Source organism: Oncorhynchus nerka, linkage group LG18 (assembly GCF_034236695.1).
Source record: "Oncorhynchus nerka isolate Pitt River linkage group LG18, Oner_Uvic_2.0, whole genome shotgun sequence".
NCBI lineage: Eukaryota > Metazoa > Chordata > Actinopteri > Salmoniformes > Salmonidae > Oncorhynchus > Oncorhynchus nerka.
In genome coordinates, this window is record NC_088413.1 from 51,814,487 (window position 1) to 51,838,218 (window position 23,732).

General features: G+C 45.6%; 1 protein-coding gene across 1 annotated transcript in view; it reads left to right on the forward strand.

The window, feature by feature from the left end:
• Window positions 1–23,732, forward strand: part of LOC115146062 (sodium/potassium/calcium exchanger 4-like) — a 78,370-nt gene that overhangs the window by 48,936 nt on the left and 5,702 nt on the right. The window contains exons 3-11 of the mRNA XM_029687835.2: window positions 13,944–14,020; window positions 14,717–14,791; window positions 14,949–15,033; window positions 17,482–17,585; window positions 19,937–20,011; window positions 20,812–20,837; window positions 20,959–21,012; window positions 21,260–21,351; window positions 22,999–23,168. Of these exons, the coding sequence (XP_029543695.1) occupies window positions 13,944–14,020; window positions 14,717–14,791; window positions 14,949–15,033; window positions 17,482–17,585; window positions 19,937–20,011; window positions 20,812–20,837; window positions 20,959–21,012; window positions 21,260–21,351; window positions 22,999–23,168 (758 nt within the window). The remainder of the gene's footprint in view (window positions 1–13,943; window positions 14,021–14,716; window positions 14,792–14,948; window positions 15,034–17,481; window positions 17,586–19,936; window positions 20,012–20,811; window positions 20,838–20,958; window positions 21,013–21,259; window positions 21,352–22,998; window positions 23,169–23,732) is intronic.

A 23,732-nucleotide genomic window follows, 5' to 3' on the forward strand; every position in this document is an offset into this window, starting at 1 on the left:
AACCTATGTATTATTAGCTAACTAGCTACAGTGCAGGCTAACTCAAATGAGCCGCTAAATGAGCTAGCTAGTTGGCCAGCTAGCTATCTAGCCAACTTCACATACTGTATAGATAGCTAGCTACGTGAATGAAATATCACCATCTACCTAACTTCATATTAGCTAGCTATCTTGGTGTATTTATCACTGTAAAAAACGAACTCCAAATGCATTTGTAGGTAGCTAGCTAACAGCCATGGAGGAGGGTGAAAGGATAGCAGCCCCAACTGTCAGTGAGAGAGTAGGCTATTCTGGATAGGGCAGGTACTTTTGTGTAGTTCCCGTCCCTAGAAGTGAGGATGGAGGTAATAGTAACATAATATTCAGTGCGGTGTAATTTGTCTACAATGATGTCTGTTCCTTGAGGTTTTCTGTCCTCAGATAAAGTGAGCTCTGAAAGCCTGTCTACATATGAAGAGATCCCAATGAAGAGCAGTGGTTCTCAGTCCTGGTCCTGGGGACTTAAAGAGGTGCACATTTTTGTTTTTGCCTTTACATTACACAGCTGATTCAAATGATCAACTCATTATCAAGCTTCAAGCGTCGTTTATGTGTTCATTATTTATGCTATCCTTGATATGATCCTGCTGTTTGATATGATCCTACACATGCACGTGTGTGCCCATGCATCTATCAATCCAATTTTATCTTCCATATTCCTACAGATACCTTTGTAACTGGAGATTCCTTCAAAGCGATTGCCTACAATTAACATGGTAGAGCACTGCAAGGTTGGGTGACCAGGGCCATCTGGGACTGCCTCCTGGAGGAATTCAGGTGTGTGTCAAGGCTACCTGTGTCCTGCATAACTTCATGAGGATGGACACGAGGACCGGGAGTGGATCTGCAGCTCGCCGCCACGAGGAGAAGTCTGCTGCTCTGCAGGATGTTTCAAGGATGGGGTCCAACAACGCAGCAAGAGAGGCAATCCGTGTGCTGGAGATCTTCACCTCCTACTTCTTCGAAGAGGGTGCTGTTCCCTGGCAACACCATAGACTACACTATGCACAACCAAAGGCTATTTTAAGAGCCATTCACATTGCAATAAGAGTATTCTTCCATTTACTTAGCTATGTCAACTGCAGTTATTCAATTCCCAGTTTTTCTCCCTTTTATTTCTGCTCCTCGGGTAAGGGTGTTATGTCTGTAAAAAAACGGGCTCTTTTAAATCACCCATATTGAAAAATGTAGAACAATTAGACACCCTATAACCCACACCTACACACTCATGTATCAATCTGATTGATTGATTGTGTTGTGCAGTAAGCAGGCTCAGGTGTATAACTGTGGCCCCTTCCACCTTAGGCAAGAGTGCCAACCATGGAGAATAGTAAGACACTTCATTATTTCTATAACTACGCTATATTGTTTGTCCTTGTGTGTCCGTTGATGTTTTTCAGCATAAAGTGCTCTGCAGCCACTTAGTGTGGCATGGACACCAGATGAGGCCACACACACAGATTCCTGTTGAACACTGTCCCTTTAACTACCTTATTTTCTCAACAAGTCTCTCTCCTTCACTTCATCCCCCTCTTCTCTCGAAATCCTCTAGGTTATATCAGCAGTGTCGGTGAACCCCTCCCGCATCTGAACTGGCTACATAGAGGCCACAGGATGATCAGAGGTGAGAGGTCACTTGGTCAGGTCAACACAAAGTATTATTAAAGAGATGCTTTACATTGAAATACAGATAGATATGCAGTAGTCCCAGAGTTAATGATCCAAGGTCAGTTTTGCATTTCACCTCCTGATTATTATGCTGACTAACAATGTTAGAATAAAAAATTCAAACACAAGGCATAAACATGCTATATCTCTCTCCATCTGTCTCTCGTCTGCGGATATGTTTTGATGTGGATGCCAACCCCCAGTTCCATCATTGCCACCTCACCCACTTTTAAGATAACCTTCGGGCCGACTAGAGACACTATTATGTAATTGTGATGAACTGAGAGAATATTTGGGTTGCACTGTGATTCATTAATCATATGCTGCCTTCCCTGCTCCTATATTCTTACCTCTTTCCCTTCGTCTTTTACACCTCTCTCGCCACCTCCTCTTTCTTCCTCTGTTTTTATAATGCACAATATATGTGCATTGAAGTACAGATTGAACTTGTATTTATAATGTTACAATTATAGTATTTATAATGCTTGTATTTTATAACACTTGGATAATGAACTGCTTTCAATAAAGTGTTTCACATTCTCTACTGGATGAAATGAAGTCTCTCATTTGATAAAATACTACACCTATCCTGTTTATCAGATCAATGCAGATGAAGGGCATTAGATATCAAATTTTATTTGTCACATACACATGGTTAACAGATGTTAATGCAAGTGTAGCGAAATGCTTGTGCTTCTAGTTCCGACAATGCAGTAATAACCAACGAGTAATCTAACCTAACAATTCCACAACTACTACCTTATACAGACAACTGTAAAGGGATAAAGAATATGTACATAAAGATATATGAATGAGTGATGGTACAGAACGGCATATGCAAGATGCAGTAGATGGTATCGAGTACAGTATATACATATGAGATGAGTAATGTAGGGTATGTAAACATTATATTAAGTGGTATTGTTTAAAGTGATACATTTTTTCCCATCAATTTCCATTATTAAAGTGAGCTGGAGTTGAGTCAGTATGTTGGCAGCAGCCACTCCATGTTAGTGGTGGCTGTTTAACAGTCTGATGGCCTTGAAATCGAGAGACTGAAAAACAGCTTCTATCTCTGCTTTGATGCACCTGTACTGACCTCGCCTTCTGGATGATAGGGTGAACAGGCAGTGACTTGGGTGGTTGTTGTCCTTGATGATCTTTATGGCCTTCCTGTGACATCGGGTGGTGTAGGTGTCCTGGAGGGCAGGTAGTTTGCCCCCGGTGATGCGTTGTGCAGACCTCACTACCCTCTGGAGAGCCTTACAGTTGGGGGCGGAGCAGTTGCCGTACCAGGCGGTGGTACAGCCCGACAGGATGCTCTCGATTGTGCATCTGTAGAAGTTTGTGAGTGCTTTTGGTGACAAGCCAAATTTCTTCAGCCTCCTGAGGTTGAAGAGGCGCTGCTGCGCCTTCTTCACAACGCTGTCTGTGTGGGTGGACCAATTCAGTTTGTCCGTGATGTGTACGCCGAGGAACTTAACTTACTATCCTCTCCACTACTGTCCCGTCGATGTGGATAGGGGGGGGATGCTCCCTCTACAGTTTCCTGAAGTCCACGATCATCTCCTTTGTTTTGTTGACGTTGAGTGTGAAGTTATTTTCCTGACACCACACTCCGAGGGGCCTCACCTCTTCCCTGTAGGCCGTCTCGTCGTTGTTGGTAATCAAGCCTACCACTGTAGTGTCGTCCGCAAACTTGATGATTGAGTTGGAGGCGTGCATGGCCACGCAGTCGTGGGTGAACAGGGAGTACAGGAGAGGGCTCAGAACGCACCCTTGTGGGTCCCCATTGTTGAGGATCAGCAGGGTGGAGATGTTGTTACCTACCATCACCACCTGGGGGTGGCCCGTCAGGAAGTCCAGTACCCAGATGCACAGGGCGGGGTCGAGACGCAGGGTCTCGAGCTTGATGAAAAGTTTGGAGGGTACTATGGTGTTAAATGCTGAACTGTAGTTGATGAACAGCATTCTCACGTAGGTATTCCTCTTGTCCAGATGGGTTAGGGCAGTGTGCAGTGTGGTAGCGATTGCGTCGTCTGTTGGGCGATAAGCAAATTGGAGTGGGTCTAGGGTGTCAGGTAGGGTGGAGGTGATATGGTCCTTGACTAGTCTCTCAAAGAACTTCATGATGACAGAAGTGAGTGCTACGGGGCGGTAGTTGTTTAGCTCAGTTACCTTAGCTTTCTTGGGAACAGGAACAATGGTGGCCCTCTTGAAGCATGTAGGAACAGCAGACTGGAATAAGGATTGATTGAATATGTCCGTAAACACACTAGCCAGCTGGTCTGCGCATGCTCTGAGGACGCGGCTGGGGATGCTGTCTGGACCTGCAGCCTTGCGAGGGTTAACACGTTTAAATGTTTTACTCAAGTTGGCTGCAGTGAAGGAGAGTCCGCAGGTTTTGGTAGCGGGCCATGTCAGTGGCACTGTATTGTCCTCAAAGCGAGCAAAGACATTATTTAGTCTGTCTGGGAAAAAGACATGCTGGTCCGCGACGGGGCTGGTTTTCTTTTTGTAATCCGTGATTGACTGTAGACCCTGCCACATACCTCGTGTGTCTGAGCCATTGAATTGCAACTCTACTTTGTCTCTATACTGAAGCTTAGCTTGTTTGATTGCCTTGCGGAGGGAATAGCTACACTGTTTGTATTCGGTCATGTTTCCGGTCACCTTGCCCTGGTTAAAAGCAGTGGTTCGCGCTTTCAGTTTCGCGTGAATGCTGCCATCAATCCACGGTTTCTGGTTTGGGAATGTTTTAATAGTTGCTGTGGCTACGACATCGCCGATGCACTTTCTAATGAACTCGCTCACCGAATCAGCGTATTCGTTAATGTTGTTGTTGGACGCAATGCGGAATCCACGTGATCGAAGCAGTCTTGAGATGAACCGGTTTTAGAGTTTTTACATGATGCTGTAACGAATCTCCTCTTCGTCTGAGGAAGAGTAAGAAGGATCGGACCAATATGCAGCGTGGTAAGTGTTCATCATATTTTAATTGAAAAACTGAATACTACACAAAATAACAATGAAGAGAAAACGAAAAGGTTCTGCCAGGTGAACAGACACTAAACAGAAATTAACCACCCACAAACAAGAGTGGGAAAACAGGCTACCTAAGTATGGTTCTCAATCAAAGACAACGATTGACAGCTGCCTCTGATTGGGAACCATACCAGGGCAAACACATAGAAATACCAAACATAGAACAAAAACATAGAATGCCCACCCCAACTCACGCCCTGACCAACCAAACATACAAAAGGAACTAAGGTCAGGACGTGACAGATGCGTAGGAAATGTTGTGTACTGTTTTTTAAAATTATATTTCTGTATATATGAATTACAAATCAGCCTTTAACTAGTTAAATCCTGTTTCTAGTCTATTAGTTACAATGTTTAACCAAGGACCAAGATTGGTAAACACTGTTGAAGTGTATAATTGTAATACATAAACTCAGCAAAAAAAGAAACGTCCCCTTTTTAGGACCCTGTCTTTCAAAGATAATTCGTAAAAATCCAAATAACTTCACAGATCTTCATTGTAAAGGGTTTAAACACTGTTTCCCATGCTTGTTCAATGAACCATAAACAATTAATGAACATTCACCTGTCGAACGGTCGTTAAGACACTAACAGCTTACAGACAGTAGGCAATTAAGGTCACAGTTATGAAAAGTTAGGGCACTAAAGAGGCCTTTCTACTGACTCTGAAAAACACCAAAAGACATGCCCAAGGTCCCTGCTCATCTGCGTGAATGTGCCTTAGGCATGCTGCAAGGTGGCATGAGGACTGCAGATGTGGCCAGGGCAATAAATTGCAATGTCTGTACTGTGAGACGCCTAATACAGCACTAAGGGAGTCAGGACGGACAGCTGATCATCCTCGCAGTGGCAGACCATGTGTAACAACACCTGCACAGGTTCGGTACATCCGAACATCACACCTTGCGGACAGGTTCAGGATGGCAACAACAACTGCCCGAGTTACACCAGGAATGCACAATCCCTCCATCAGTGCTCAGACTGTCCGCAATAGGCTGAGAGAGGCTGGACTGAGGGCTTGTAGGCCATGTTGTAAAGGCAGGTCCTCACCAGACATCACCAGCAACAACGTTGCCTATCGGCACAAACCCACCGTCACTGGACCAGACAGGACCGGCAAAAAGTGTTCTTCACTGACGAGTTGGGGTTTTGTCTCACCAGGGGTGATGGTCGGATTCACGTTTATCGTCGAAGCAATGAGCGTTACACCGAGGCCTGTACTCTGGAGCGGGATCGATTTGGAGGTGGAGGGTCCGTCATGATCTGGGGTGGTGTGTCACAGCATCATCAGACTGAGCTTGTTGTCATTGCAGGCAATCTCAACGCTGTGCATTACAGGGAAGACATCCTCCTCCTTCATGTGGTACCCTTTCTGCAGGCTCATCCTGACATGACCGTCCAGCATGACAATTAGAGGTCGACCGATTATGATTTTTCAATTCTTCAATATTCCCAGGTAAGAAGTTTTAGGTTGTAGTTATTATAGGAATTATAGGACAATTTCTCTCTATACGATTTGTATTTCATATACCTTTGACTATTGGATGTTCTTATAGGCACTTTAGTATTGCCAGTGTAACAGTATAGCTTCCGTCCCTCTCCTCGCCCCTACCAGGGCTCGAACCAGGATCATGTCGACAACAGCCACCCCCGAAGCAGCATTTACCCATCTCTCCACAACAGCTGCGGCCCTTGCAGAGCAAGGGGAACAACTATTCCAAGTCTCAGAGCGAGTGACATTTGAAACGCTATTAGCGCGCACCCCGCTAACTAGCTAGCCATTTCACATCGGTTACACCAGCCTAATCTCGGGAGTTGATAGGCTTGAAGTCATAAACAGCTCAATGCTTGAAGCACAGGGACGAGCTGCTGGCAAAACGCATGAAAGTGCTGTTTGAATGAATGCTCACCATCGCTCAGTCATACTGCTCTATCAAATCATAGACTTAATTATAACATAATAACACACAGAAATACGTAGGTTATTAATATGGTCGAATCCGGAAACTATCATCTCGAAAACAAGACTTATTCTTTCAGTGAAATACGGAACCGCTCCGTATTTTAAATATTCCTGTTACATTGCACAACCTTCAATGTTATGTCATAATTACGTAAAATTAGGCATCCCAAACTGTTGCATATACACTGACTCTGCGTGCAATGAAAGCAAGAGAAGTCACAATTTCACCTGGTTAATATTGCCTGCTAACCTGGATTTCTTTTAGCAAAATATGCAGGTTTAAAAATATATACTTTTGTGTATTGATTTTAAGAAAGACATTGATGTTTATGGATGGGTACAGTCGTCCAACGATTGTGCTTTTTTCGCAAATGTGCTTTTGTTAAATCATCGCCCGTTTGGCGAAGTTGGCTGTCTTTGTTAGGAAGAAATAGTCTTAACAGAGTTCGCAACGAGCCAGGTTAGCAGGCAATATTAACTAAATATGCAGGTTTAAAAATATATACATGTGTATTGATTTTAAGAAAAGCATTGATGTTTATGGTTAGGTACACATTGGAGCAAGACAGTCCTTTTTCGCGAACATGCACCGCATCGATTATATGAAACGCAGGACACACTAGATAAACTAGTAATATCATCAACCATGTGTAGTTAACTAGTGATTATGATTGATTGTTTTTTATAAGATAAGTTTAATGCTAGTTAGCAACTTACCTTGGCTTAACTGTAAGGTTGCAAGATTGAATCCCCGAGCTGACAAGGTAAAAATCTGTCGTTCTGCCCTTGAACAAGGCAGTTAACCCACCGTTCCTAGGCTGTCATTGAAAATAAGAATGTGTTACATTTACATTACATTTAAGTCATTTAGCAGACGCTCTTATCCAGAGCGACTTACAAATTGGTGCATTCACCTTATGACATCCAGTGGAGCAGCCACTTCACAATAGTGCATCTAAATCTTTTAAGGGGGGGGGGTTAGAAGGATTACTTTATCCTATCCTAGGTATTCCTTAAAGAGGTGGGGTTTCAGGTGTCTCCGGAAGGTGGTGATTGACTCCGCTGTCCTGGCGTCGTGAGGGAGTTTGTTCCACCATTGGGGGGCCAGAGCAGCGAACAGTTTTGACTGGCATGAGCGGGAACTGTACTTCCTCAGTGGTAGGGAGGCGAGCAGGCCAGAGGTGGATGAACGCAGTGCCCTTGTTTGGGTGTAGGGCCTGATCAGAGCCTGGAGGTACTGAGGTGCCGTTCCCCTCACAGCTCCGTAGGCAAGCACCATGGTCTTGTAGCGGATGCGAGCTTCAACTGGAAGCCAGTGGAGAGAGCGGAGGAGCGGGGTGACGTGAGAGAACTTGGGAAGGTTGAACACCAGACGGGCTGCGGCGTTCTGGATGAGTTGTAGGGGTTTAATGGCACAGGCAGGAGCCCAGCCAACAGCGAGTTGCAGTAATCCAGACGGGAGATGACAAGTGCCTGGATTAGGACCTGCGCCGCTTCCTGTGTGAGGCAGGGTCGTACTCTGCGGATGTTGTAGAGCATGAACCTACAGGAACGGGCCACCGCCTTGATGTTAGTTGAGAACGACAGGGTGTTGTCCAGGATCACGCCAAGGTTCTTAGCGCTCTGGGAGGAGGACACAGTGGAGTTGTCAACCGTGATGGCAAGATCATGGAACGGGCAGTCCTTCCCCGGGAGGAAGAGCAGCTCCGTCTTGCCGAGGTTCAGCTTGAGGTGGTGATCCGTCATCCACACTGATATGTCTGCCAGACATGCAGAGATGCGATTCGCCACCTGGTCATCAGAAGGGGGAAAGGAGAAGATTAATTGTGTGTCGTCTGCATAGCAATGATAGGAGAGACCATGTGAGGTTATGACAGAGCCAAGTGACTTGGTGTATAGCGAGAATAGGAGAGGGCCTAGAACAGAGCCCTGGGGGACACCAGTGGTGAGAGCACGTGGTGAGGAGACGGATTCTCGCCACGCCACCTGGTAGGAGCGACCTGTCAGGTAGGACGCAATCCAAGCGTGGGCCGCGCCGGAGATGCCCAACTCGGAGAGGGTGGAGAGGAGGATCTGATGGTTCACAGTATCGAAGGCAGCCGATAGGTCTAGAAGGATGAGAGCAGAGGAGAGAGAGTTAGCTTTAGCAGTGCGGAGCGCCTCCGTGATACAGAGAAGAGCAGTCTCAGTTGAATGACTAGTCTTGAAACCTGACTGATTTGGATCAAGAAGGTCATTCTGAGAGAGATAGCGGGAGAGCTGGCCAAGGACGGCACGTTCAAGGGTTTTGGAGAGAAAAGAAAGAAGGGATACTGGTCTGTAGTTGTTGACATCGGAGGGATCGAGTGTAGGTTTTTTCAGAAGGGGTGCAACTCTCGCTCTCTTGAAGACGGAAGGGACGTAGCCAGCGGTCAGGGATGAGTTGATGAGCGAGGTGAGGTAAGGGAGAAGGTCTCCGGAAATGGTCTGGAGAAGAGAGGAGGGGATAGGGTCAAGCGGGCAGGTTGTTGGGCGGCCGGCCGTCACAAGACGCGAGATTTCATCTGGAGAGAGAGGGGAGAAAGAGGTCAGAGCACAGGGTAGGGCAGTGTGAGCAGAACCAGCGGTGTCGTTTGACTTAGCAAACGAGGATCGGATGTCGTCGACCTTCTTTTCAAAATGGATGACGAAGTCATCTGCAGAGAGGGAGGAGGGGGAGGAGGATTCAGGAGGGAGGAGAAGGTGGCAAAGAGCTTCCTAGGGTTAGAGGCAGATGCTTGGAATTTAGAGTGGTAGAAAGTGGCTTTAGCAGCAGCGACAGAAGAGGAAAATGTAGAGAGGAGGGAGTGAAAGCATGCCAGGTCCGCAGGGAGGCGAGTTTTCCTCCATTTCCGCTCGGCTGCCCGGAGCCCTGTTCTGTGAGCTCGCAATGAGTCGTCGAGCCACGGAGCGGGAGGGGAGGACCGAGCCGGCCTGGAGGATAGGGGACATAGAGAGTCAAAGGATGCAGAAAGGGAGGAGAGGAGGGTTGAGGAGGCAGAATCAGGAGATAGGTTGGAGAAGGTTTGAGCAGAGGGAAGAGATGATAGGATGGAAGAGGAGAGAGTAGCGGGGGGAGAGAGAGCGAAGGTTGGGACGGCGCGATACCATCCGAGTAGGGGCAGTGTGGGAAGTGTTGGATGAGAGCGAGAGGGAAAAGGATACAAGGTAGTGGTCGGAGACTTGGGGGAGTTGCAATGAGGTTAGTGGAAGAACAGCATCTAGTAAAGATGAGGTCGAGCGTATTGCCTGCCTTGTGAGTAGGGGGAAGGTGAGAGGGAGAGGTCAAAAAGAGGAGAGGAGTGGAAAGAAGGAGGCAGAGAGGAATGAGTCAAAGGTAGACGTGGGGAGGTTAAAGTCGCCCAGAACTGTGAGAGGTGAGCCGTCCTCAGGAAAGGAGCTTATCAAGGCATCAAGCTCATTGATGAACTCTCCGAGGGAACCTGGAGGGCGATAAATGATAAGGATGTTAAGCTTGAAAGGGCTGGTAACTGTGACAGCATGGAATTCAAAGGAGGCGATAGACAGATGGGTAAAGGGAGAAAGAGAGAATGACCACTTGGGAGAGATGAGGATCCCGGTGCCACCACCCCGCTGACCAGAAGCTCTCGGGGTGTGCGAGAACACGTGGGCGGACGAAGAGAGAGCAGTAGGAGTAGCGGTGTTATCTGTGGTGATCCATGTTTCCGTCAGTGCCAAGAAGTCGAGGGACTGGAGGGAGGCATAGGCTGAGATGAACTCTGCCTTGTTGGCCGCAGATCGGCAGTTCCAGAGGCTACCGGAGACCTGGAACTCCACGTGGGTCGTGCGCGCTGGGACCACCAGATTAGGGTGGCCGCGGCCACGCGGTGTGGAGCGTTTGTATGGTCTGTGCAGAGAGGAGAGAACAGGGATAGACAGACACATAGTTGACAGGCTACAGAAGAGGCTACGCTAATGCAAAGGAGATTGGAATGACAAGTGGACTGCACGTCTCGAATGTTCAGAAAGTTGAGCTTACGTAGCAAGAATCTTATTGACTAAAATGATTAAAAATGATACAGTACTGCTGAAGTAGGCTAGCTGGCAGTGGCTGCGTTGTTGACTTTGTAGGCTAGCTGGCAGTGGCTGCGTTGTTGATTCGGGGGCTAGCTGGCTAGCTAGCAGTGTTGATTACGTTACGTTGCGTTAAAAGAACGACAATAGCTGGCTAGGTAACCTAGAAAATCGCTCTAGACTACACAATTATCTTTGATACAGAGACGGCTATGTAGCTAGCTATGTAGCTAGCTACGATCAAACAAATCAAACCGTTGTACTGTAATGAAATGAAATGAAAATGTGATACTACCTGTGGAGCGAGGCGGAATGCGACCGGGTTGTTGAGTTCTAATCGGTAGACGTTGGCTAGCTGTTGGCTAGCTAGCAGTGTCTCCTACGTTAAGGACGACAAATAGCTGGCTAGCTAACCTCGGTAAATTAAGATAATCACTCTAAAAACTACACACTCTAAACTACACAATTATCTTGGATACGAAGACAGCAAAGACAACTATGTAGCTAGCTAACACTACACTAATCAAGTCGTTCAGTTGAGGGTAATAGTTTCTACAGTGCTGCTATTCTTATTGACTAAAATGATTAAAAATGATACAGTACTGCTGAAGTAGGCTAGCTGGCAGTGGCTGCGTTGTTGACTTTGTAGGCTAGCTGGCAGTGGCTGCGTTGTTGATTCAGGGGCTAGCTGGCTAGCTAGCAGTGTTGATTACATTACGTTGCGTTAAAAGAACGACAATAGCTGGCTAGGTAACCTAGAAAATCGCTCTAGACTACACAATTATCTACACAATTATCTTTGATACAGAGACGGCTATGTAGCTAGCTATGTAGACGGTGGGCGTTAGCTAGCTGGCTAGCTGCTGGGCAGATAGCAGTGTAGACTACGTTAGGACGACGAAATACGATAATTACGCAATTATCTTTGATACAAAGACGGCTATGTAGCTAGCTAAGAAGAAATTGCTAAGATTAGACAAATCAAACCGTTGTACTATAATGAAATGTAATGAAATGTAATGAAAAGTTATACTACCTGCAGACCGAAGTGCAGACCGAAGTGCGGATGCGACTGCTCGCTCCAACCCGGAAGTACCAGGGTACTTAACTGACTTGCCTAGTTAAATAAAGGATAAATAAAGGTGTAAAAAAAAGAAGCCAAATCTGTGTCCAAAAATACCGATTTCCGATTGTTATGAAAACTTGAAATCGGCCCTAATTAATCGGTCGACCTCTAATGACAATGCCACCAGCCATACTGCTCATTCTGTGCGTGATTTCATGCAGGACAGGAATGTAGGTGTTCTGCCATGACCAGCACAGAGCCCAGATCTCAAACCCATTGAGCAGGTCTGGGACCTGTTGGATCGGAGGGTGAGGGTTAGAGAACTTGCCGGTGCCTTGGTGGAAGAGAGGGGTAACATCTCACAGCAAGAACTGGCAAATCTGGTGCAGTCCAGGAGGAGGAGATGCACTGCAAAACTTAATGGAGCTGGTGGCCACACCGGATACTGACTGTTACTTTAGATTTTTGACCCCCCCCCCCCCCCCCCCCTTTGTTCAGGGACACATGTCTGTGGAACTTGTTCAGTTTATGTCTCAGTTGTTGAATGTGGTTATGTTCATACAAATATTTACACATGTTAAGTTTGCTGAAAATAAACGCAGTTGACAGTGAGAGGACGTTTCTTTTTTTGCTGAGTTCACATGCAGACACAGCATCATACAAAGACTGGAATGTGATACTCCTGGTACTGGATATGACTGAAAAATAATCTCCAAGACATTCATACCTGAACTGCACCTTTATTTGCCAAGGTAGAGTACATGATCAGTGAATATATTAAATGTACATGCTACAATGTGGGGGATGGTTACGACTTGCATCCTTGGCACAAAGTTATATTATATTCTACTCAATCCATGGCCATTAATGTCATTCAGACTGTTTTGAAGTTGATACAACTGGCTATGATAGCTGAGGTTCATAGCTATGTTATGAACTAATATGTATACTAAATGTTTTAGGGTCGATACACAGATCGGCTAGATAGCTACACATCCATAGGCATACAGGGATTTTAATCATCCACTGCACAATAAGAAAGAGCATAGCTAGGTACGTTATTTCATCTATCACCATTGCATGGCAAATATCAGCAAGGCAAGCTTACAAAATTGTACATTCAATTTGCAGTAAATGTTTTAGCTAGATTCTTTACATCCACTGTTTCACAAGACGACAGCCTGGTTTGCTGGTTGTTTCAGGAGTCCCTAAAACATTAAACAACCAGAATTACAATTTCAGATTCATGCCGCAACACCCATAAAGCATAAAGCTAGCTTGCTAAATTGCAATTTTCATAAAACGGCATCATGTGCTAGCGTATCATGCCCGTTAGGTTCTCTGGCAGGCTATTCCAGAGGATGGGGGCATAGTAACTAAAGGCTGTCTCTCTCTCCTTGGTCCTAAACGTTGGGATAGTTAAAAGGCCTGTGCCAGAGGACCTGAGGGACCTACTGGTTACGTAACTAAAAAGCATGTCTGACATGTATTGGGGTGCATAAACATGGATTGATTTAAAAACCAATAAAATAATCTTAAAATGTATACTAAAACTCACAGGCAAGCCAGTGCTGACACTTAAAACCGGTGTAATGTGTTCTTTCCGTCTGGTCTTGGTCAATACCCGTGCTGCAGCATTCTGTATGTTTGACCAATGGCTTCCTTGGGTGGATCAGACAGGAGAGAATTACAGTAGTCAAGCCTGCTTGTAATAAAAGCATTGATGCGTCTCTCTGTATCAGCCTGAGAGAGAAATGGCCGCACCTCGGCAATGTTCCTCAGGTGGTAAAAAGCTATTTTGGTCACATTCCTAATGTGTGATTCAAAGAGGCAGGACCTTCAGACTCTTCTCGCTCTTTGAGGCAGGACATTGAGTGTGATCAAAGCACAAATATGGTTGGATAACTCTATAAAGTCTCAAAATGCCTGATTCAGAACTGTTGCAGACAAAATAGCCCTAAAAAATTGTACATTAAGTTGATTGCTTGTTGTTGTTTTTCAGATCCATTTTATGCCCAAGTTATTTATTCAGTATTTATTTATTGTTTCGCTATTTGTGGTGTTGTAAGACCAACCCATGACTTTGGAGATGTCTTTGTTTTCTTTCAGCCATCAATGAGTTCCCTGAGGATGTCTTCACCACCTACCAGCGCACCAGAGGAGCTGTCCTGCTGCACATATTTGCGGTAGGAGATTGATGTGTGTGTGTGTGTGTGTGTTTAACACCATGTGGTTCAGTAAATCAGGCGTGTGTTCTTGACTGTGTGTGTATGGGCATATATGCGTGCATGTTTCTAGCTTACATATGTGTCCATCCGTGCGCACATATCTTTACAAAAAGAGGACCCTGCTGGGATGTACTGGTCCGTAGGCACTACTAGGCAGTATGTTATCTTCAGTCCTGTCGTCTTCATCTGGGATAGAAGTGGTGCGGCTCTGTGATGGACCTTTTTTTTTAATGGTCTGTGTCATTGTTTGTGACCTGTTATCTTCCTGTCTGGTGATGTCCTGGGAAGTGCTGTGAACAACATGGGTTGGTTTGTACCCAGCCCCAGCGCCCTCTGGGCAGAGCCTGTCGTCGCTTCCTTACACAACAAAAGGCACATCACACATGCAGCCTCAGCTGACTCTTCTTTTTCTTTGGGGGGGAAAGACAACTTTCTGAGGGCAGGATAGAGAATAGCAGGATGTGTGTACAGTTGCTGATTTAATTGTGTTTATTCTAACTCAGTGATGTTGTATAGTAGTGTTCACTGTGCACAGCACAATTTCCTCTTTAACCCTCTCCACTCTTCTCTCATCTCTATTTTGTCTTGTTCTACCTCTCTGTCTATCTCTCTCCCTTTTCTACCCCCCTATCTCTCTCTCTCTCGCTCTCTCAGGCCCTCTACATGTTTCTGGCCTTGGCCATCGTCTGTGATGACTACTTTGTGACGTCATTGGAGAAGATCTGTGAGGTGGGTGAATTGAGCTCCCAATAGCAATCTCCTCTAGGCCATCAACCTCCTTCCTCTCCCTACATTATTGACGTGTCGATGTGATGTGTTTGTGTCGATATTTGATGCATGAGGCTTCAGTGTGAGATTGTACTTCCTCTCTCGGTGTGTCTGTCAGAAACTGGACCTAAGTGAAGATGTGGCAGGAGCTACTTTCATGGCTGCTGGCAGCTCAGCACCAGAGCTGTTTGCTTCAATTATAGGTGAGATGGGCTCATACTCTCTCACACTAGCACACTTAGAGTACATACTGTACAAGTGCAAAAATGCCCAACTACAAGTAGGTGAAATACATTCAGTAGTATGTAAACTGTATGTTCAATGCACTACGTTGGTATATAGGTTTCAGATCAATGTTGTTAAGAGGTGATCACATTTGGGAGATAACTGCCTCTCTCTTTACCACTCTCTCTCCTCTCCTTCTCTGTCTTTCCCTCTCTCTCTCTCTCTCTCTCTCTCTCTCTCTCTCTCTCTCTCTCTCTCTCTCCTCTCCTTCTCTGTCTTTCCCTCTCTCTCTCTCTCTCTCTCCTCTCCTTCTCTGTCCCTCTCTCTCTCTCTCTCTGCTCTCATTCTCTGTCTTTCCCCCTCTCTCTCTCTCTCCTCTCCTTCTCTGTCTTTCCCTGTCACTCTCTCTCTCCTCCCCTTCTCTGTCTTTCCCTCTCTCTCTCTCTCCTCTCCTTCTCTGTCTTTCCCTCTCTCTCTCTCTCCTCTCCTTCTCTGTCTTTCCCTCTCTCTCTCTCCTCTCCTTCTCTGTCTTTCTCTCTCTCTCTCTCTCTCCTCTCCTTCTCTGTCTTTCCCTCTCTCTCTCTCCTCTCCTTCTCTGTCTTTCCCTCTCTCTCTCCTCTCCTTCTCTGTCTTTCCCTCACTCTCTCTCTCTCTCTCCTCTCCTTCTATGTCTTTCCCTCTCTCTCTCTCCTCTCCTTCTCTGTCTTTCCCTCTCTCTCTCTCTCCTCTCCTTCTCTGCCTTTCCCTCTCTCGCTCTCTCTCTCCTCTCCTTCTCTGTCTTTCCCTCTCTCTCCCTCTCCTCCCCTTCTCTGTCTTTCCCTCTCTCTCTCCTCCCCTTCTCTGTCTTTCCCTCTCTCTCTCTCCTCCCCTTCTCTGTCTTTCCCTCTCTCTCTCTCCTCTCCTCTGTCTTTCCCTCTCTCTCTCCTCTCCTTCTCTGTCTTTCCCTCTCTCTCTCTCTCCTCCCCTTCTCTGTCTTTCCCCTCTCTCTCTCTCCTCTCCTTCTCTGTCTTTCCTCTCTCTCTCTCCTCTCCTTCTCTGTCTTTCCCCTCTCTCTCTCTCTCTCCTCTCCTTCTCTGTCTTTCCCTGTCACTCTCTCTCTCTCTCCTCCCTTCTCTGTCTTTCCCTCTCTCTCTCCCTCTCCTCCCCTTCTCTGTCTTTCCCTCTCTCTCTCCTCCCCTTCTCTGTCTTTCCCTCTCTCTCTCTCTCTCCCTTTCTCTGTCTTTTCTCTCTCTCTCTCTCTCTCTCTCTCCTCTCCTTCTCTGTCTTTCCCTCTCTCTCTCTCCTCTCCTTCTCTGTCTTTCCCTCTCTCTCTCTCTCTCTCCTCTCCTTCTCTGTCTTTCCCTCTCTCTCTCTCTCCTCTCCTTCTCTGTCTTTCCCTGTCACTCTCTCTCTCTCCTCCCCTTCTCTGTCTTTCCCTGTCACTCTCTCTCTCTCCTCCCCTTCTCTGTCTTTCCCTCTCTCTCTCTCTCTCCTCCCCTTCTCTGTCTTTTCCCTCTCTCTCCCTCTCTCCTCTCCTTCTCTGTCTTTCCCTCTCTCTCTCTCCTCTCCTTCTCTGTCTTTCCCTCTCTCTCTCTCTCCTCTCCTTCTCTGTCTTTCCCTGTCACTCTCTCTCTCCTCCCCTTCTCTGTCTTTCCCTGTCACTCTCTCTCTCCTCCCCTTCTCTGTCTTTCCCTCTCTCTCTCTCCTCCCCTTCTCTGTCTTTCCCCCTCTCTCTCTCTCTCTCTCTCTCTCTCTCCTCTCCTTCTCTGTCTTTCCCTCTCTCTCTCTCTCCTCTCCTTCTCTGTCTTTCCCTCTCTCTCTCTCTCTCTCTCTCTCTCCTCCCCTTCTCTGTCTTTCCCTCTCTCTCTCTCTCCTCTCATTCTCTGTCTTTCCCTCACTCTCTCTCTCTCCTCCCCCTTCTCTGTCTTTCCCTGTCTCTCTCTCTCCTCCCCTTCTCTGTCTTTCCCTCTCTCTCTCTCTCCTCCTCCCCTTCTCTGTCTTTCCCTCTCTCTCTCTCGCTCTCTCTCTCTCCTTTCCCTTCTCTGTCTTTCCCTTCTCTCTTTCTCTCTCTCTCCTCCCCTTCTCTGTCTTTCCCTCTCTCTCTCTCTCCTCCCCTTCTCTGTCTTTCCCTGTCACTCTCTCTCTCTCTCTCTCCTCTCCTTCTATGTCTTTCCCTCTCTCTCTCTCCTCTCCTTCTCTGTCTTTCCCTCTCTCTCTCTCTCCTCTCCTTCTCTGCCTTTCCCTCTCTCCCTCTCTCTCTCCTCTCCTTCTCTGTCTTTCCCTCTCTCTCCCTCTTCTCCCCTTCTCTGTCTTTCCCTCTCTCTCTCTCTCTCCTCCCCTTCTCTGTCTTTCCCTCTCTCTCTCCCTCTCTCCTCTCCTTCTCTGTCTTTCCCTCTCTCTCTCTCTCTCTCTCTCTCTCCTCCTCTCTTTCTCCTTCTTTCCTGAAGGTGTCTTCATCACTCATGGAGATGTTGGTGTTGGAACCATAGTGGGCTCAGCGGTGTTCAACATTCTATGCATCATCGGTGTGTGCGGAATCTTCGCTGGACAGGTGTGTGTGTGTGTGTGTGTGTGTGTGTGTGTGTGTGTGTGGAATCTTCGCTGGACAGGTGTGTGCGTGTGCGTGCGTGTGTGACCCCCATGTGCCTCAGTCTATTGTTGCACACTGCCAGAATGGGACCATTGTGTCAATGGGGCTATTTTATGCCCCAAATAACTCATTCACTATTAGATGTATACAGGCCTGGGTTGTTCCACCAATTTGGTGCATTTTGAAAAGTGTAACTTGGTCAAATTTGTTTGGGATTTCACCTAATTGTAACACTCTGTCATAAAGAGCACATGTTCAACTTCATTAAAAAAAACATGTTTTCACATCTCAAGAGGTTAAATAACAAACTGACTATAGTTATTGCCTGTCAAGTGCCAAATAAGGTAACAACAAGGTTGACAGTAACAGGGTTGACAATTTCTTCTTAAATCAGCAATGAATCCGCTTGTGATAAGTGGAATGGAAGCTTGTTGTGGACAGAAGGGATGGACAGTTGAACGCTTTGCTTCACAATTATTTGATTGTTAAAACATGTCTAGCCTTTGTATCTATGGGTAACAGTGTTGATGTGTGTTACTCGACCCACTCAGTTTTTTTTGCCACAAAACACCAGAAAGTGGCCAAAAGGAGTAGAACCAATATATCTGCTTTTACTCTATGATTTTACTATTGGATGTTGAATGTTTCTATAAAAAAAATATAGTTTTACCATAGTGAAACAAGAGTTCCGTTCAGATGTAAATGAATCACTAATCACATCAAATCAACAACATAGCTAAGGCTTTACAATGATAGTGATATTTGGGGATTAAGTGGGTTAAAATCTTCTGGAAGTGACACAGGGTTGACGGAGGGACATGTCAAAATGTTGGCACTTTAGCCAGCCTTTATTCATATATATTTTTATTTTAAAAATGAAATATGAAAGATTTATTGAGTAATCCATGTGGTCTATATTAAAGGGCACTTCATTTAATATATCAGGCTTTTAAAATGCAATATTGGTGCACATTTTCCACTTAAAATATCAAAGGGATGCAAAAGGCCCTCTTTTAGTGGAATGACCCGCCTACTGTATTACACACATTTAGTTTAGCTTCCTTTTGTGTACCAGCAGATGCCCACATTATCTTTTTTTGTTGTTGCCAAAAACAACATCAACTGCCAGGATTATGTCATCATGTTTTTAAGCTGTGTTTTGTCTGTAAAAGCCTTTACAGGTCTGGCTGCATTTAAAGTGCTGCCTGTAACCTAAAAGACTCTCAACTGCTTTTGACAGGACAAGCGAGCACAACCCTGTCACTAGTTGTCACTACTTGTCACTAGTTTCCACAGCCACAAATTCAAAATGAGCTATATTACAAAAATGTATTTTTTTTAAACATTGCTTTTTGGCCTCAATTCAAAGTCCAGGTAGCCGATAATGGACCCTAACATATATTTATGTAGTTTGGTGAGGTATATGAACTAATATACATGGGTTCTAACTAGGGCTGGGCGATATGGCCTAAAAGTAATATCTACATACAGAGGTTTGGACGATTCACGATATATATCTTGATTTTTCTAGTTTTTCTCTTAAGGAAATTAAAAGTTGGCCACGACATAATTCTTAATTGAATTTTCTTTATTAAAATAAAAAAATATACAAGGCCTCAAGGCCTATTTGTGCCAAGCAAATTAACAACACTGCTTGCCAGGCTGTCATCATTGTATGCAAATCAAAAAAAAAAAAATTCTATCAAACAAAATATCTTCCTTTACTTTGTTCTTCACAAGTTTCTGGCGAGGAACACAACCCTGTGTCACGTTGGTATGAGGGATTGAGAGACAGGCACAGGAATGCGTAATAGGGGTTTCTATTAAAACCAAATTACGGCTTGGTGTGTAAAGGCACGGGGACGATGATCAAACAAACATGTAACAAAACAGGGTAGGAAGCCAAAACAAAAGAGCAAGGAGTACCTTGATTAAATAACACACTCGCACAATGATTATCACACGGGATGAGACCCGTAATCATCTGCGCAATCCACAATGGCACGAAAGCCAAAACACACAGCATAGGTACTCTCATGCACCAACGGATAATGTAACAATAATCAAAAGCCCAATGGAAACTAAAGGGCACACTTATACAAATACTAATCAGTGGGAATAGGGACAGGGGTGTGTAATGAAAGTTCCGGAGGGATCCGTGACACTCTTCCCTCTCTCTCGCTCTTTCTTTCTCTCTCTCCTCTCTTCTCCATCTCTCTTCCTTTTGTCTCATTGTGTCTTTCCTCTCCTCTCTTTCGCTCTCATTCTCTTTCCTTCTCTGTTCCCTTTGTCTCGTTCTCTCTCTCCTCCAGGTAGTATACCTGACTAAGTTTGCAGTGTTCCGTGACTCGCTCTACTACACCCTGTCTGTGTTGGCATTGATTGCAGTGAGTAACTGATCATCTCATCCCCAGTCTACTTTACATAATGAGGCCATTCAGACTGTCTATGCCACTGAGCTCATGGAGGGTTGTGGGGAGGAGATTGTTCTGGCAGCTGCTTGTGTGTGTGTGTGTGTGTGTGTCTGGGGTTCTCTGTAATAATGGGAACTGGGGAGCATCTCAGTTTGGAGTGCTGATCAAGGATCAGGTCCCATATGCCCATGTAATCCTATTCATTGTGATCTAATTGGCATAACTGATCCTACGTCAGAGCTCCTACTCTGAGACACTTCATAAATATGACCTCTGTATTGAATACACGGCATACCCTTTCACACTATCATACTTTACATAATGAGGCCATTCAGAGAGCCTCTGGTGGCCTTTTAACCTTCATTTACTGCCTAGCCCACTGGGCTCACTGAGTTTAACCTTCATTTACTGCCTAGCCCACTGGGCTCACTGAGAGACAGAGACCCAGCGGACCGATAGACAGAACATTCCTCTGCTCTGAGAGAGAGAGAGAGAGAGAGGGAGAGGGAGAGAGATAGATAGATAGAGAGAGACTTTAGAAACTCTAGACAGCACTTCATACTGTCATTGCTTTTAATGTAAACAGTATAGGAACTGTTCTTTGTGCTACTTTCTCATAGCCATCTGTCTGTGACAGTAACTGCACCCTTGATGCATTTCAATGACAAGTTTTTCTAAGTTTGAGTTTCTTTAGAAGAAAAGTAAAGTTGATGCTCTTTCCCCTTGAAAGTATGGACGTTAGTGTAAGACTTTTTTCCGTTTCATTTTCTTAGGTCATTTACGATGAGAAGATAGTGTGGTGAGTACCCTGATGTGTGTTTCCTTGTGTCTCAGCAGAAGGTTTGTGTGGGTGGGTAGGTGGGTGTGTGTGTGTGTGTGTGTCTGCAGACATTCTGACTCTTCTCTGTCTGTCTCTGCAGGTGGGAGAGCTTAGTGCTAGTACTGATGTACTTTGGGTACATTCTGATCATGAAGTGAGTTTCACTGGGACCTGTTCCTTCCCGCCTCTCACACACACACACACACACACACACACACACACACACACACACACACACACACACACACACACACACACACACACACACACACCTGAGCGAGCACACACTACAAATGGAACAATCCACATACATAATATATAACATAAGTTGAGTATAATGTACTGTGTATAAACTCTCAACTCTCAACTCAACTGACGATGTAAACCTTTTCTCGCATCAGATTTAACACCAGCATCCAGAACTATTTCACAGGGAAGGAAGACAAGAGCTTGGCCAATGGTAACACAGTGATCAGCAGCGAGCTGGAGGATGGTAATGCTTGTTATGACAGTTACATGTGGGATGATCCGTCCAAGCCGTTACTCTCTCCAGGTAAAGGTAACCAGGCAGGCTTTATGGTCACCTCTCAGCCAACCCTCTGCCACTCTGACTGGCCTTCTAGCAGAACAACTACTCTACTGTATCTGGCTGCCCTGGCAAACCTAGAAACTACTCTGAGCTTCTACTCCTGGCTCTTCCAATCTGGTTTAACATTGTCAACAGTTCTCTCCACTATCTCCTCCACTATCTTCATTCCTCTTTGTAAACTCACAGCTCTGATATCTTCTCTTTTACTCCAGTTTAGACTTGGTGTCTTTCTCCGCGTGGCTGATCTTCTCTCAGTGATAGAGGCTGTGCTATAATTCAGAGTTCTCCTCTCCTGTCTAGTAGACTCAAGCTGAAGTGGTGCTGCCGTGTGGCAACCCTGTCGCTACTGTAGCAAAGCCTGTCTGTTTAGCCTTACTAAACCTACCTGCCTGCTGTGACCTGGTCTGTGAGCTGGTGACATATGCTGCTGTGCTGTGTAGTGACGTGGTGTGCTCTGCAGTTCTGTGTCTCGCCCTCTTCTACTGTGTCAAGTACAGTCCATTATTCCAGTCACAACATGTACATCAGTGGAGGCTGGTGGGAATCAATGGAAATGAGTCAAACATGTGGTTTCCATAGCTGTCATGTGTTTGATACCGTTCCATTCATTCCATTCCAGCCATTACAATGAGCCCGTCCTCCTATAGCTCTTCCCACCAGCCTACACTGACGTACGTATATGTGTAAGGGTGTGCGAGTTGGTGTTAGTGCGTAGCTGCGCAGGCATTTGTATGTCTGCGTGCCTGTGTGTATGTGTCCCTGTGTGTGCTTGCGTCTGTGTGAGTGTGTGTCTCTACTATACAAGTGTGTGTGTATATTGAAAGAAAAACTGTGTCCTGGCAGTTGGCTCACTCCTCTGCACCTTGGGGGTGGTGATTTGTGAGGTTTTATTGTTTGTCACACACACACACACACACACACACACACACACACACACACACACACACACACACACACACACACACACTGAAGGTGTGATCCCATCTGACAACGTCTTCAATGGGCCTTGAACTGGGCCCATTGGGGCTCACTCTGCTGCTGTCACGCCACCACTTTATTTGTACCTCCTGATATACGGTATCCTTCGGGCTGGTATGTGAGTGTGTGTGTGTGTGTGTGTGTGTGTGTGTGTGTATGCGCGTTCGTGCATTTGTGTGTTTTCATGTGTGGGTGTGAATGAGAGAGGGAGTTTGCTGGTCTGGCATGTGGGTGTATTAGGCATGTGTGCCAATGTGGGTACCTACCTTGTGGTTGTGTAATGCTTCTTCTTCTTCTTCTACAGCTTCTTCTTTTTCTTCATTTTCTTCTCCTGCGGCTTCTTCTTTTGCTTCTTCTTCTGCAGCTTCTTCTTCTTATTATTTTTCTTCTTCTGCACCTTCTTCTTCTGCTGCTGCTTCTTCTTTTTCTTCTTCTTTTTCTTCTTCTGCAGCTTCTTTTTCTTCTTCTTTTTTCTTCTGCTGCAGCTTCTTCTTCTGGTGCTTGGTGTGTAGAGTTAGTCCAAAGTTACTTTATGCATCCATCTATGCTGTCTCACCATCTCTGTGTCTCCAGTGAAGCCCACTAAGATGTACAGTCGTGGCTCTGTGGTGATGGTGGATGAGATGATCAACTCCAGCCCTCCTAACTACAGTTTCCCAGACGCCGGCCTGCGCATCATGATCACCAACCATTTTGGCCCCAAGACACGCCTCCGCATGGCCAGCCGCCTCATCATCAATGAGGTGGGAGAGGTCACTGGGGTCAAGGGTTAGTGGTCAGAGGGTACAGGGTCAGTCAGGTGGGTCAGGCTGAGGAGCTTTGACACAGACCCCAAACATGTAGTTGTTACAGAAGGGGTTAAAGTTATTTTAAGTGACTTTTTACATTGTATAGAAGCCAGGCCAATTGGAGAGGAGCTCAGTTAGTGATTTACTTAGAAGTGTAGAATGTTTGGCCAATCGGAGATTAGAGAGAAATTACAGTGTAAGACGATATGCTTTTGTGGAAAGGCTAGGCCTACTAGAGAGAAAAACAATTTAGAACGATTTACTGTTGTAGAAAGCTAGGCCTACTAGAGAGAAGTACAGTTTAGAACGATTTACTGTTGTAGAAAGCTAGGCCTACTAGAGAGAAGTACAGTTTAGAACAATTTACTGTTGTAGAAAGCTAGGCCTACTAGAGAGAAGTACAGTTTAGAACAATTTACTGTTGTAGAAAGCTAGGCCTACTAGAGAGAAGTACAGTTTAGAACAATTTACTGTTGTAGAAAGCTAGGAGAGAAGTACAGTTTAGAGTGATAACTAGCC